Source organism: Chiloscyllium plagiosum, unplaced genomic scaffold (assembly GCF_037043375.1).
Source record: "Chiloscyllium plagiosum isolate Xiang-an unplaced genomic scaffold, Cpla_swu_hap1 HiC_scaffold_20, whole genome shotgun sequence".
Lineage (NCBI taxonomy): Eukaryota > Metazoa > Chordata > Chondrichthyes > Orectolobiformes > Hemiscylliidae > Chiloscyllium > Chiloscyllium plagiosum.
Window position 1 is genome coordinate 2,051,380 of NW_028270158.1, and position 15,049 is coordinate 2,066,428.

A 15,049-nucleotide genomic window follows, 5' to 3' on the forward strand; every position below is an offset into this window, starting at 1 on the left:
ATAAAACAGCAAATGGTATCTACAACTCCCTCTAATTCACAAGCCCAGCTCTCAGATGTTATTCACTATACATCAGAATGAACAAGGCATCACTGTATGAACTAACTATAGTCCGATAATGGTTATGAACAGCTTTCCATATTCAGGTTTATTCAACAATCCCCTGCATTAAAAGCAGCATTCTCATTGGGAGGGAATGTTAATTGGCTACATTGACAAAATGTGAAAGGTCATATGATTGGTGATGAGGTTGCTTAAACCAACCAATAATTGCATCAACTTAAAAACATTCAAATATGTCCAACCTCATCTGCTGGCATCCTGCAAAAAAACTCAACTGCAAACATTGGTGTCAGAGGCAGAATAACCTCTGCTCCAGGGAATGTCTACCCTTGCTAAATGGAATTTCAAATTTCTGCTGAATTTTCTGGATGAACTATTCATGCCTTCCCAGGAACCTGTGAAACATCTTAACCCCAGCTGCACTTCTTCATCAGAAATAAACAGCTTCAGAGGAACAAAATACAAAGGGACATTTATCAAAGATGTAACTCACTGATTTTTCAATATTCAATTCTGACATTCAGATACATACTTGAAATACATCCAGATTGACAGAAGATCTCAGTCACTTTAAAGGAATGCAAATTTCAAGGCCATTAGTGGCTGATTAGCACTCAGTGAGAAATTGTGCCACATTTTGGTGTCAAAAAGCAATCTGTCAATATTGAATGATTGTTTGGTAGATTGGAGAGTTGGATATGTAGTAGCTTCCTATAAACACCTAAAAAACTCAGCTCTCCTGCATTGACAGGCCCTGTTAAACCTTGATAGGGAGACTAGGGAGACAATGATGAATCTTAGCATTTGCTCAGCTAGGTCTGGTTGATGAATGTGAATGTCCAGCATTTCATTGATGAGTGTTTGGTTAGAGCACTGCACTCGTGATCCTCTTTAATGATCAATACGTCACCCTCCTGCTATCTGAGCAATATGCAGGGCAGGTTCAAATAGCCAGGGTTCTCCTTCAAAGTGTTCAAGTCAAACTTGGGTAATGACCATTTACTTCAGACTCCCAGGAAAGGTAACCCTGCAACTAAATCCAAAGGTAAAGCTGTGAATCCTGCTGCTCTGCACCGTGAAGCTTAGCTCTGCCAAATGATAATGTGCTTATAAAAATATTGATTATATGAATAACTTCCATTTTTCATAGAATGTCCAGTCAAGCATTTTTGCAGTAATCTGCCTAATGTATTGAATTAGTAATTGCATTTATCTTGTGAGAATGCTGTAATTATTTCTGAAAACTTCAGGATATTTCAAACTACATAACTGAGCAGAAATAGGGACTAACTTTGTAAACTTTTCCTGCTCACTATAGTTTGTAAATGAGTTGCTTTGCTTTCAGAGGAGCTGTGGAAAATGCATTGCTTTAAACTTATGCCATTTATGCATTGTGACAGGCAGCTTGTATCTTTTTACTTTCCTACTTTTAACTGCTGCTGTGCACTCTAAACGTTAAACGTGTTTGTATACAAGCAGAAATCCAGCCAGCTAAAAGCATCGGCAAAGCAGATCTGTGGAGCAGAATGTAGACATATTAATACAGAAACAACCCTGCTGTGGTCTTTCCTATTTATTTTTGAGGATTCTACTCAGTGAATTCCAGATAAAAATGTACCTTGATCAAAACAATCTCCTAATTAAACATCTGGCAGAGTAAAATAATGGAGGTTATAACTGCCAGTTCTGAATTTGTCGGTACAAAGGCATGATTTACGCTTTTCACTGTGGTGCATGTGTGTATTAGCTTCTGGTCCAATCCATGTCATCTACACCTTCTTGGCCCCAAGCTCAAAGCAGAATTTAGAAAGGAGAAATTTGATCCATGTGGCAACAATATAAAATCAAATTCACATCCGAGATTTGAGTAGATCCGATGCATTTTTCCCTGAGGTAGATTGGCTTCAGGACTAGACCTCACCTATTCACTGTCTTTCTGAGAGTGTGGTACTGTTGAGACTAAACAGTTTCTGAATCTAAACAAACATCACCACTGCAACAAATTCCTTCAGTGCATCTCTAAAGGTATGTATGATTTGAAACCTTCCTTGTTAAATTGACAAAGTCCATTGTTTAACAAGTGTCTGTGTGTTTTGCAGATTGCATTGTGCCATGCACCCTTTCAGCACGGTCTGTTTCATCACTTTGTTGGGAGCTGTGGTGCCCCAGAGCAGGTCCAATTCAAAAGCAATATCTCGGAATTCCAACTCAAATAGGAGGACTCCAAATCTGAGTAGAGCATCAACACAACCTGTCACTAATGAAGACCCTCAGCATGTTAACCTCACTGCTTCAGAAGGCAGCAATAACAATCTGGTGTCTCATGTCAGGACTCTTGCTCAGAGTCTGTCCCAATGCTCAAAATCAGCTTCTCCTGATGAGCTGAAACTCACTTTCCTAAGGAACACAGCGGTGACATGCAATGATGGAACTCCAGCTGGGTATAACATTCATTTTAGACGCATAAAATATAGACAAATTCACATAGCTAATGTTTGATTAAAATAAAGATTAAAATATTCACTCTGGCATTCATGAAATAGAATCAAATTAACATAACATGTGCCTTGTCTTGGATTTTATATTGACTTTTATTGCCTTGTTAATTTGCAGATTTTACATAAGGGAGTCAAAAGGGAGCAAGCGATGGTTAATATTTTTGGAAGGTATGCAAAATATGGTAAATTAATAGATGTAGACCTTTTATATGAAAATTATTCTATCAATATGGATCATCATGAATGTTGTAAATTATTGATGGAATTATTACAAATGGGCTCACTAACTAGAAACCTGTTGTGTCCACAGATGATGCAATGTGAATTGATGAGATTTTTAGACAGTTTATTATTATGTTGTTGTAAACACTTGAACACATTGGAAATTCCAGTCTTTGATTACCATCATGCATTACCATTGTTCCCATGCCCACTCCTTTTAATTAACCCATTTAACACCAGTCGGTGATCCTGCCCATGAGAACATAAAAGAAGGCAATTTTAACCTGACTAGTCAGTTAGGAAACGGGTGAAATGTTGGTTTTGCTTCCTGCCTGATTTCACTGTACATTGAAGCCAATGCTTAATATTGCTGTAAATCTCATCTGATCCCATGGGATTTTCAACTGTAGAGTTACCTCAAGGTTATGTGCTTGTGAAGTCAGAATTTCTTGGAGCTTTCTGTGTGACTGGCATGGACGAGTCTGTGGGAGAGTCAAGAGAGTGGAGCTCTGATTCAGTGTAGATTGCAACTTTAATCTGTCTGATGCCAGGGCAGGGTGGCACAATGGCTCAGTGGTTAGCACTGCTGCCTCTTAGCACCAGGGACCTGGGTTTGATTCCAGCCTCGGGTGAGGATGCGTGTGGAGCTTGCACATTCTCCCTGTGTCTTTGGAAGATTGGTTGAACAGCCTGCTTCCGCACTGTCGGGATTCTATGACAGACTTGCACTGTACCAGTATTTGACAGTGGTTATTTTGAAATGTGAAAAAGAAAAGATTTGTTTCCTGCCCGCAGATATTTCACATAACGTAGAATTACAAGTTCTGGGGAGGGTTCCCTGGATGGTATCTGGCGTCAGGTTGCAGATATAGCACATGGCATGATCTCTGTGTTGTGTTGGGTCTTTATGTTCCACTCCTAAGGCTTGAGCAGGTAATTTATGCAGGAACCCTCAGAGCTCCACCATCACAGGATATGGGTGTCAATGGCTAGATCAGTATTTGTTTTCCGTTCCTAATTGCCTGGGAGGAGGGTTCTGGTGAGCTGAACTGCTGCTCTTCATGTGGTGAAGGGTCACCCATAGTGCTGCTGGTGAAGGAGTTCCAGGATTTTGATCTGAACAAATGGTTGTATATGCTCTGGGTCATTGTGTGAAATGTTCAGCTACTCCCTTAGGTGAAAGTAAAATGGTAATTTAAAAGGTTCTTCCCAGTGTCTTGATGAACATTTGCCTCACGAGCAATTCCACCAAAAACAGATGACCTGACCATATTCATGTTACTCCTCGGTCGCTGCATTTTCTTCATTGAAATAACAACAGCATTCTCACCTGAGTGTTGAGGGTTGCCCTCAATTCATGTGCAACCAGATAAAAACAGCAGAAAGAACATCTGAAAAAAATCAACTTGGTCAAGATAGGAGAATTAATCGTAGGATCATAGAATCCCTACAGTATGGAACAGGCCATTCTGCCCATCCCACCCAGTCCCAACTCCCCCTGTAACCCTGCATTTCCCATGGCTATTCCCATTTCCCATTACTGTGATCTAAAGTTAGTTAAACTATTTGCATCAGTTTTGCAGCCAAATATGTAATTGTAAGTTGAAAATAAAGTATTTTATTGAGAGAAGTTGTTGATGGAAAAAGAATGGTTGTCTAGTTATAACAAGATTTGTCTGTAACTTTAATTTGATACGCTGAGTTGTGTACGATTGTAGTAAAGTGAAGGGTCAAAAACAAGGGCTCATTTTAAAATTAAATATTAAGTAAAACATTTCCATTTGAACAAAAAGAGAATATTATTAGTTATATAAAGAGTTGTATTATTAAAAAGATATGCTATATAAAGAGTTATACAGATAATTATATTACTAAAGAGTTATATAATTAGAGTTATAATTAAAGTTATATTATATAAAATGTTATATTATTAAAGAGTTATATTGTATAAAGAGTTATATTATTAATGTTATATAATATAGGAAGTTAAAGTATTAAAGACCTTCGCCCGGAGGCCCCATTGAAAATGTTACCTCTCAGGGTGACAAAACGTCTGGAAATGAACCTTCCAGCTCAGCGAGCAAACCTACACCCATTAAAGTGCTATTTTATTTGAGTTATGTTATACAAAGAGTTATATTATTAAAGAATTATATTATTAAAGAGTTATATAAAGTTATATCATTAAAGAGTTATATTATTAGTTATCTAAAAAGTTATTAGAGTTATGTTATATAAAGAGTTATATTAAATGGAGAAGTATATTATTAAATAGTCACATAATTAAAGGAACATATTATATAAATAGTTTCATTATTAAAGCATTGTATTATTAGTTATATTATATAAGGAGTTATATTATTAGAGTTATATAATTAACGAGTTATATAAAGAGTTTTATTATTAAAGAGTTATGTTATATAAAGAGTTATATTATTAATCAATTGCATTATTAGAATTATATTGTATAAAGAGTTATAGGTTCCCTGCAGTATGGAAACAGGCCCTTTGGCCCAGCAAGTCCACAACGAATCTCCGAAGAGTATTCCACCCAGACCCATTCCCCTCCCCTATTATCCTATATTTACCCCTGACTAATACACCTAACCGACACATCCCTGAACATTTTGGGATATTTTAGCATGGCCAATTCACCTAACCTGCACATCTTTGGAGTATGGGAGGAAACCCAGAGGAACCCCACGCAGACACGGGGAGAAAGTGCAAACTCCACACAGTCAGTCACTCACGGCTGGAATTGAACCCAGGTCCCTAGTGCTGTGAGGCAGCAGTGCTAACCACTGAGCCACTGTACCACCCCTACATGTTTTGTAAAGAGTGACATTATATAAAGAGTTATATTATTAAAGACTTATCTGGTCGTAGAAAATTTGATTATTGGCAAGAATATTGAAATATTCTTAAAAATCATACTTTTGTCAAATCAAAATTTGGCTGAGTTTAATTAATTTTGTGAAGCTCTGTTTCTGTAATGAATAAACTGTGTTACATTGGATAAATATTCTTGGTTACGTGAGGGAGGGGTTCAGCATCATTAATTCACTTCTTTTTCTTTTGGAAATGAACATAGGTGGCTGGTGTTGTTACAATAAAGAAAGTTGTGATGCAAGATACAGCACCACTCGTCAGCTCATGAGCTCTGCTGAGTGGCCACTCACACAGAGAGGTAACCATATTATCCAATTTCTGAATTTACTGCGGCTGAGAAACTAACAGTTCCTGCTGTCCACTTGATTTGCCCGAATCTGATGAATACACGAGAGCTTTGGTACAGAAAGTTACAGTCGATGGGAGGTCACTAGGATCTATGTCACAACAATATCCTGTTGCTCACTCAGTCAGATTGAGGTGCTGTTATTGATGGATAAAGCAGTCCATTCAGAGTTAGATCACAAAGACAAATCAATTGAGATGAAGGAAGAGAAACAAAAATAGACAGAAAGAAAAAGTTTCTCAAATGTTCGTCCTTTCAAAACAATCTGCAACAACTTTGGAGAAACCGGGGAGGTGATGGCCTATTGATACAGTCAGTTCTGCTATAACGTGTGTTTCCTCAACACAACCAGGGTTTAATGTGACTGAAGAATTTAGAATGTTATTTGTAGAACGTGAACTTTCCTTACCTGCATTGGCTATAACACTATTCTGGTCCCATTGCACAAATTTATTATAACATGGGATTGCATACGAATGGAACTATCACGTTATATCAGAACAGTCTGTATTATCATCAAACTACTGATCCAGAAACTCAGCTAATGCTCTGGGGACCCGGGTCAAATCCTGCCATAGCAGACGGTCAAATCTCAATTCAATCAAAAAATCCAGAATTAAGAATCGAATAGTGACCATGAAACCCTTGCTGATTGTTAGAAAAATCCATTGGGTTCACTAACACCCTTCAGCCAGGAAACCCATCATACTTGCCTGGTCTGGCCAACATGTGACTCCAGACCCACAGCAATGTGGTTGACTCTCAACTGCCCTCTATGGCCTAGCAAGCCACTCAGTTGTACCAATCACTACAAAGTCTCAAAGAAATGGAACTGGATGGATCACCTGGGATTGACCTGGGCACCGGAAAAGACAACAGCAGAAACAACCCTGTCGACCCTCCTGACTAACATCTGGGGGCTAGTGCCATCACTGGGAGAGCTGTCTCACAGACTAGTCAAGCAACAGCCTGACACAGTCATGCTGATGGAATCATCCCTTACAGACAATGTCCCAGACACCACCATCACCATCCCTGGATATTGGGAGCAAGAGAATCGACATTTCAGGCATAAGTCCTTCATTCCTGATGAAGGGCTTATCCCGAAATGTCGACTCTCCCGCTCCTTGGATGCTGCCTGACCTGCTGCACTTTTCCAGCTCCACACTCTGACTATTATTTCCAGCATCTACAGTCCTCACTTTCTCCATCCCTGAATATGTTCTGTCCCACGGGCAGGACAGACAAGGAGAGGTGGCAGCACAGTGTGATACTGTCAGGAGGGAGCTGCCTGGGAGTCCTCAACATTGACTCTGGACCCCATGAAGTCTCATGGCTCCAGGTTAAACATGGGGGGCAAGGAAACCTCCTGCTGATACTGATCTCCCTCAGCAGATGAATCAGTACTCCTCCCTGTTGAATAATATTTACAGGAAGTATTGAGGATGGCAAGGACACAAAATGTACTCTGGGTGGGGGATTTCAATGTCCACCACCAAGAATGGCTCAGCAGCAGAATGACTGATCGAGCTGGTCGGGTCCTAAAGGACATAGCTGCTAGACTGGGTCTGCGGCAGGTGGTGAGGGAATCAACAAGAGGGAAAAACATACCAGACCTCATCCTTACCAATCTGCCAGCTGCAGATGCATCAGTACATGACAGTATAAGTAAGAGTGACCATCGAACAGTCCTTGTGGAGACAAAGTCCCACCTTCACAATGTGAATACCCTTCATCGTGTTGTGTGTCATGACCCCCGTGCTAAATGGGACAGACTTTGAACAGATTGAGCAACTCAAGACTGGGTGATCCCTGAGGCACTGTGGGCCATCAACAGCAACAGAACTGTACTCCAGCATAATCTGTAACCTCATGGGCCGGCATATCCCCCAGTCAACCATTACCATCAAGCCAGGGGGTCAGCTCTGGTTCAATGGAGAGTGCAGGAGGGCATGTCAGGAGCAGCACCAGGTTTAACTAAAAGTGAGGTGTCAACCTGATAAAGTACCAAACAGGACTACTTGCATGCGAAACAGCATGAACAGCAAGTGATAGACAGAGCTAAGTGATCCCACAAACAATGGATCAGATCCAAGTTCTGCAGTGCCACATCCAGTTGTGAATGATGGTGGATGTTTAAACAACTCACTGGAGGGGGAGGCTCCACAAATATCCCCCTCCTCATTGATGGAGGAGCCTAGCACAGGACAAAGCAGCCCACTTGATTGGCACCATATCCAAAAACATCCACTTCCTCCACCACCAATGCTCAGAAGCAGCAGTGTGTACCATCTCCAAGATACACTACAAATTCACCAAAGATCTTTAGATAGCACCTTCCAAACCCATAACCAGTGTCATGGGATCAAAATCCTGGAATTCCATCCCTAAGGACATTGTGGGTCTACCTACTGCACATGGACTGCAGCGGTTCAAGAAGGCAGTTCACTCTCACCCTCAAGGTGCACCTAGGGACAGGCAATAAAAGCTGGGCCCAGCCAGTAACACTCACATCCCACAAATGAATTAAAAAATTTGAAACAATAAGATTCCAGACTTTGTAAAGTTTGTTTTCAGCTCTTCATCAGCAGTTGAAATGTACAATTCATTTAAAAAAGAATATTTCAGCTGAAATACAGAAGCCCAACCATTTGATACTGAATTCAGTTCCTACCAGACACAGGCAGTAACCTCATATCTTGCCCTGCATTTGAAAGGGAGATTTGACAAGGAGACAGCATTTCTGGGAAGCTAATGGCAATTCAGAAAGCAGCCCCTGGATTTTCACGTTTGTCTGTGAATGCCTGTCTAATTTACTATGAAATTTGCACATAAATAACATTCAGCTCCATCAGCCTCATTGTTACACCGACAATAAATTCTGGGCCATTATTTCCTTTGGTGCTGTGCCTGTCTAAGACAAAGGAAGCCTTTATAAATAGATCGTTTTTGCAGTTAATGGAGAGCTGTTATAATTATGAGGAAATATGAATTCTGATGATTGTGAGGAATGACATTGTCTGTTATTGATTGTTGTGGCAGGTTCTGGGATTCTGTCGGCTCAGCCAGAGGAGAACCCACTCTGGTGGAATGCTAACACTGTGTAAGTTTCTCTTTTAATTTCTCAGCTATGAGAATGTGCTTCGCATTAGGAGAGATAACACAGGGCAGAAATTCAAATGGAACAAGTGAACTGGCATATCTGCTAAATTGTTCCAAATGAAACTATGACTAAAATTGTTTAGCGTTTAAGGTAAACATTTGAGAGAAAATCTTCCCTGCCCTTCCTGCATTGAGTCATTTCGGTTTCCCCTACAGTAGGTGGAACTCTAGCCAGACAGTGAACAAACAATCTACACCTTATTCTGACCAATGTCACTCGAACCAGCTGTTTGGAAAGACATATTGACTCAACCTGTGACCCATTCTCCCAGCAATCAGCATCTAACATTCGAAAAGCATGCAGCAACCACATGTTGGCTGAAATTAACTGAGAACAGCAGGTACCAGCAGCAAGAGGATTCCCTCAGGGGTAAAGGCAAAATAAGAGCACAGGTTTTCCCTGGTTAGACTCACGTACTCCCAGTCACAAGGAAGTCCCTAGCAAAGGATTGCAACCCACCTTAGCAGGAGGAATACATGGAACAGGATGGAGGGACTGGAATCAAGGTCTGTTCATGTGAAAATGAAGGGTGACTTCATGACAGGTTCCTAGCCTCTGTGGAACTATTTCACAGGATACATCATGAACAGAGTGAAAGGAAAGACAAGTAATTTACTAAGAGGACTTATACATTTAATGGTAAGGTCCTGGGGAGTGTTGCTGAATGAAAGACCTTAGAATGCAGGTTCCTTGAAAGTGGAGTCGCAGTTAGATCGGACAGTGAAGAAGGCATTTGGTATGCTTTCCTTTATTGGTCAGAATATTGAGTACAGGAGTTGGGATGTCATATTGCGGCTGTACAGGACATTGGTTAGGCCACTTTTGGAATATTGTGTGCATTTCTGGTCTCCTTCCTATCGGAAGGATGTTGTGAAACTTGAAAGGGTTCAGAAAAGATTTATAAGGATGTTGCCAGAATTGGAAGTTGAGCTATGGGGAAAGGCTGAATAGACTGGAGCTGTTTTCCCTGGAGCATCGGAGGCCAAATGATGACCTTATGAAGGTTTATAAAATCATGAGGGGCATGGATAGGATAAATAGACATTTCCCCTCCCCCCACCCTGTCTCAGTCAAATCCATCAAATTCAGCACCGCCTTCCTAACCTGCAATCTTCTTCCCGACCTCTCCGCCCCCACCCCAGTCTGACCTATCACCCTCACCTTGACCTCTTTCCACCTATCACATTTCCGACGCCCCTCCCCCAAGTCCCTCCTCCCTACCTTTTATCTTAGCCTGCTGGACAAACTTTCCTCATTCCTGAAGAAGGGCTTATGCCCGAAATGTCGATTCTCCTGTTCCCTGGATGCTGCCTGACCTGCTGCGCCTTTCCAGCAACACATTTCCAGCTCTGATCTCCAGCATCTGCAGACCTCACTTTCTCCTCAAGGGTAGGGGAGCCCAGAACTAGAGGGCATAGGTTTAGGGTGTGAGGGGAAAGATATAAAAGGGACCTAAGGGGCAACATTTTCACGCAGAGGGTGGTGTGAGTTGCCAGAAGAAGTGGTGGAAGCTGGTACAATTGCAACATTTAAAAGGCATCTGGATGGGTATATGTATTGGAAAAGTTAAGAACAAAGAACAAAGAAAATTACAGCACAGAGACAGGCCTTTCGGCCCTCCAAGCCTGCGCCCATCTAGATCCTCTATCTAAACCTGTCGCCTATTTTCTAAGGATCTGTATCCCTCTGCTCCCTGCCCATTCATGTATCTGTCTAGATACATCTTAAAGCATGCTATCATTCCCGTCCCTACCACCTCCGCTGGCAACACATTCCAGGCTCCCAGCACCTCTGTATGAAGCACTTTTCACGCATATCTCCCTTAAGTTGTTCCCCTGTCACCTTGAACTTGTGACCCCTAGTAATTGAGTCTCCCACTCCGGGAAAAAGCTTCTTGCTATCCATCCTGTCTATATCTCCCATGATTTTGTAGACATCCATCAGGTCCCCCCTCAACCTCCTTCTTTCCAATGAAAATAATCCTAATCTACTCAACCTCTCCTCATAGCTAGTGCCCTCCAGACCAGGCAACATCCTGGTGAACCTCTTCTGCATCCTTTCCAAAGCATCCACATCCTTTTGGTAATGAGGTGACCAGAACTGTATGCAGTATTCCAAATGGGGCTGGACCAAAGTCTTATACAACTGTAACATGACCTGCCAACTCTTGTACTCAATACCCTGTCCAATGAAGGAAAGCATGCCGTATGCCTTTTTGACCGCTCTATGGACCTGTTTTGCCACCTTCAGGTAAAATGGACCTGAACATCCAGATCTCTCTGTACATCAATTTTCCCCAGAGCTTTTCCATTTACCATATAGTTCACTCTTGTGTTGGATCTTCCAAAATACATCGCCTCGCATTTGTCTGGATTAAACTCCATCTGCCGTTTCTCTGCCCATCTCTCCAATCTATCTATATTCTGCTGTATTCTCTGACAGTGCCCTTCACTATCTGCTACTCCATCCATCTTAGTGTCATCTGCAAACTAGCTAATCAGACCACCTACACCTTCCTCCAGATCATTTATGTAGATCACAAACAGCAGTGGTCCCAGCACGGACTCCTGTGTCACAGGTCTCCATTTAGAGAAACTCCCTTCCACTACCACTCTCTGTCTCCTGTTGCCCAGCCAGTTCTCTATCTATCTTGCTAGAACACCCTGCACACCATGTGAATTCACTTTCTCCATCAGCCTACTATGGGGAACTTTACCCAACACCTTACTAAAATCCATGCATATGATATCTACATCCCTTCCCCCATCAATCAACTTTGTCACTTCCTTAAAAAATTCTGTTAGAGTAAAACTTTTTCAATAAATATATATACATATATGTAAAAAGAATAAAAAATTTTCAATATATTAAAAAAAACTTCCATTAAGTTGGTAAGGCTTGATCTTCCCTGCACAAAACCATGGTGCCTATCACTGATAAGCCTATTTTCTTCCAAATGTTAGCAGATCCTATCCCTCAGTATCTTCTCCAGCAGCTTCCCTACCACTGATGTCAAGCTCACCGGTCTATAATTACCTGGATTATCCCTGCTACCCTTCTTAAACAAGGGGACAACATTAACAATTCTCCACTCCTCGGGACCTCACCCGTGTTCAAGGATCCTGCAAAGATATCTGTTAAGGCCCAGCTATTTCCTTTCTTGCTTCCCTCAAAACCTGGGATTGATCCCATCCGGACCTGGGGACTTGTCCACCTTAATGCCTTTTAGAATACCCAACACTTCCTCCCTCCTTATGCCGACTTGATCTAGAGTAATCAATGTCTATCCCTAACCTCAACATCGATCATGTCCCTCACCTCATGTGAATACTGATACAAAGTACTCATTAAGAATCTCACCTATTTTCTCTGACTGCATGCATAACTTTCTTCCTTTGCTCTTGAGTGGGCCAAACCTTCCGTTAATTACCCTCTTGCTACTTATATACAAATAAAAGGCTTTGGGATTTGCCTTAACCCTGTTTGCTAAAGATATTTCATGACCCCTTTTAGCCCTCTTAATTCCTCGTTTCAGACTGGTCTGACTTCCCCGAAATTCTTCCAAAGCGTTGTCTGTTTTCAGTTGTCTGGACCTTATGTATGCTTCTTTTTTCCTCTTAGCTAGTCTCATAATTTCACCTGTCATCCATGGTTCCCTAATCTTGTCATTTCTATCCCTTATTTTCACAGACACGTCTGTCCCATACCGTAATCAACCTCTCTTTAAAAACCTCCCACATATCAAATGTGGATTTCCCTTCAAACAGCTGCTTCCAATCCACATTCCCCAGCTCCTGCTGAATTTTGCTATAGTTGGCCTTCCCCCAGTTTAGCACTCTTCCTTTAGGACCACTCTTGTCTTTGTCCATGAGTGTTCTAAAACTTATGGAATTGTGATCACTATTCCCAAAGTAATCCCCTACTGAAACTTCAACAACCTGGCCAGGCTCACTCCCCAACACAAGTCCAGTGTGGCCCCTTCCCGAGTTGGACTATTTACAGACTGCTCAAAAAAACCCTCCTGGATGCTCCTTACAAATTCTGCTCCATCTAAACCTCTGACACTAAGTGAATCTCAGTTAATGTTGGGAAAATTAAAATCTCCTATCACCACCCTGTTGCTCCAACATCTCTCCATAATTTGTTTACATATTTGTACCTCTGTCTCACGCTCCCTGTTGGGAGGCCTGTAGTACAGCTCCAACATTGTTACTGCACCCTTCCTATTTCTGAGCTCTGCCCATATTGCCTCACCGCTCGAGTCTTCCATAGTGCCCACCTTCAGCACAGCTGGGATATCCTCTCTGACCAGTATTGAACTCCTCCACCCCTTTTACCTCCCACTCTCTCCTGCCTGAAGCATTGATATCCTGGGATATTTAGTTGCCAATCATGAGGAATGTGGGCCAAATGCTGGCAAATCGGACTGCACTAATGTCGGATATCTGGTTGGCATAGACGAGTTGGACCGAAGGGTCTGTATCTATGCTGTACAACTCTATGACTTTTAATAAACTTAACACATCCCACAGTGGATGCTACAATATAACAGGGAACATATTTTCATGTTTCTGAGTAAAATTAATAGTTTTTGTTCTTAAATTGAGTAGGGTATCACTTATCTTCATAATGATAATGGACTGATTTTTTAGAATTAAACTTTGAACTTCAAACGGAGCTTTTACATCAACAAAATAATAATTTCAGCAATATAATAATTTAATGCTGAATGATTGAAGAACACATGGAAGTCATTACAGATCAGAATACAAATATGACCCCGTAACTGGGGATTGGGCCACGGTGAGATCAAAATGACTGAAGTTGCCTGTTGGTTGGTTTTCATACCACATCATTTTCTTTTGAATTTCAGGTGAATTACTGGGTCAGATACAGATGTTTAAAATAATCACTTTTTGTGTGCACTCCGTTGAATAATTTTGTTTATTTTTCAATAAGCAAACCCCTTTTATTCCCTCAGCGACTCGAAGTTTCACAGTGAATTGACATTTTTCAATATCACTTTGAAAGTTTAAAGTAATTGGCATCCAAATTTTGAAATAACAAGCATCCATTGAATTTGTCGTCTTTGTGAAAACCCTGCATTGTGATGAGCAGCAGTCAGCTGTATGTTTGAATGAGATTGCAATCTCTTTGATGTTTTTACACTGAATAAACTCAGGGGGCAGACCTCAGTCAGACAGAAATCCTGGCAATATTTCCTTTCTCTATAAAAGGTTCAGTATTGAAAAAGGTCAGTGAAAATATGTGGAGAACATCTCTTGGGTTATTGAACTCAAAATTCTCAAATGAAATAGAAAAGTTATGATAAAGCCAATTGATATTTCCCTTGTAGCTAAGGAGTTGAAATAATTCGATCGGAGCATGAAGTGATACAGAATTTGTCTTGTTTGTTTTGAACAACTTCAAATACTATTTGTTCTCAGAGAGGTACAAGTGTTTTCATGTGATGGAACTTCACAGTAAGGTTTTTCTCTAATACTCCCTGGGTAAATCTTTGTGAGTACAGAGGATTGGAACAAAGATGTCTGCATTTAGTTGCCGGAGTCAACTGTTTTGTTCAGATGTAGAAACAACTTTTCAGAATGGTTCTCGGGATGAAACATGCCTGTGGTGAGGACAGTTTACAGCGGTTGGAACTGTCTTCCTTGGAGAGGAGGTGGCTGAGAGGAGATTTGATCGAGGTTTAAATCATGAGCAGGGCCTGGATAAATGTGAAAGGGTGGAGCAGTTCTGGTTTGGAAAAAGGAACAACAACAAGAGGATATAGACTTAAAGTGATCTGCAAACGAAAAGCAAGGGTAAAGTGAGGCAAACCAGCAAGTGTTTCGGCTGTGGGATGCACTG

General features: G+C 41.1%; 1 protein-coding gene across 1 annotated transcript in view; it reads left to right on the forward strand.

The window, feature by feature from the left end:
• Positions 1-2,175: 2,175 nt before the first annotated feature.
• notum2 (notum pectinacetylesterase 2) overlaps positions 2,176-15,049 on the forward strand; it is a 53,827-nt gene continuing 40,953 nt past the window's right edge. The window contains exons 1-4 of the mRNA XM_087998079.1: positions 2,176-2,504; positions 2,677-2,729; positions 5,875-5,970; positions 9,061-9,121. Of these exons, the coding sequence (XP_087854205.1) occupies positions 2,176-2,504; positions 2,677-2,729; positions 5,875-5,970; positions 9,061-9,121 (539 nt within the window). The remainder of the gene's footprint in view (positions 2,505-2,676; positions 2,730-5,874; positions 5,971-9,060; positions 9,122-15,049) is intronic.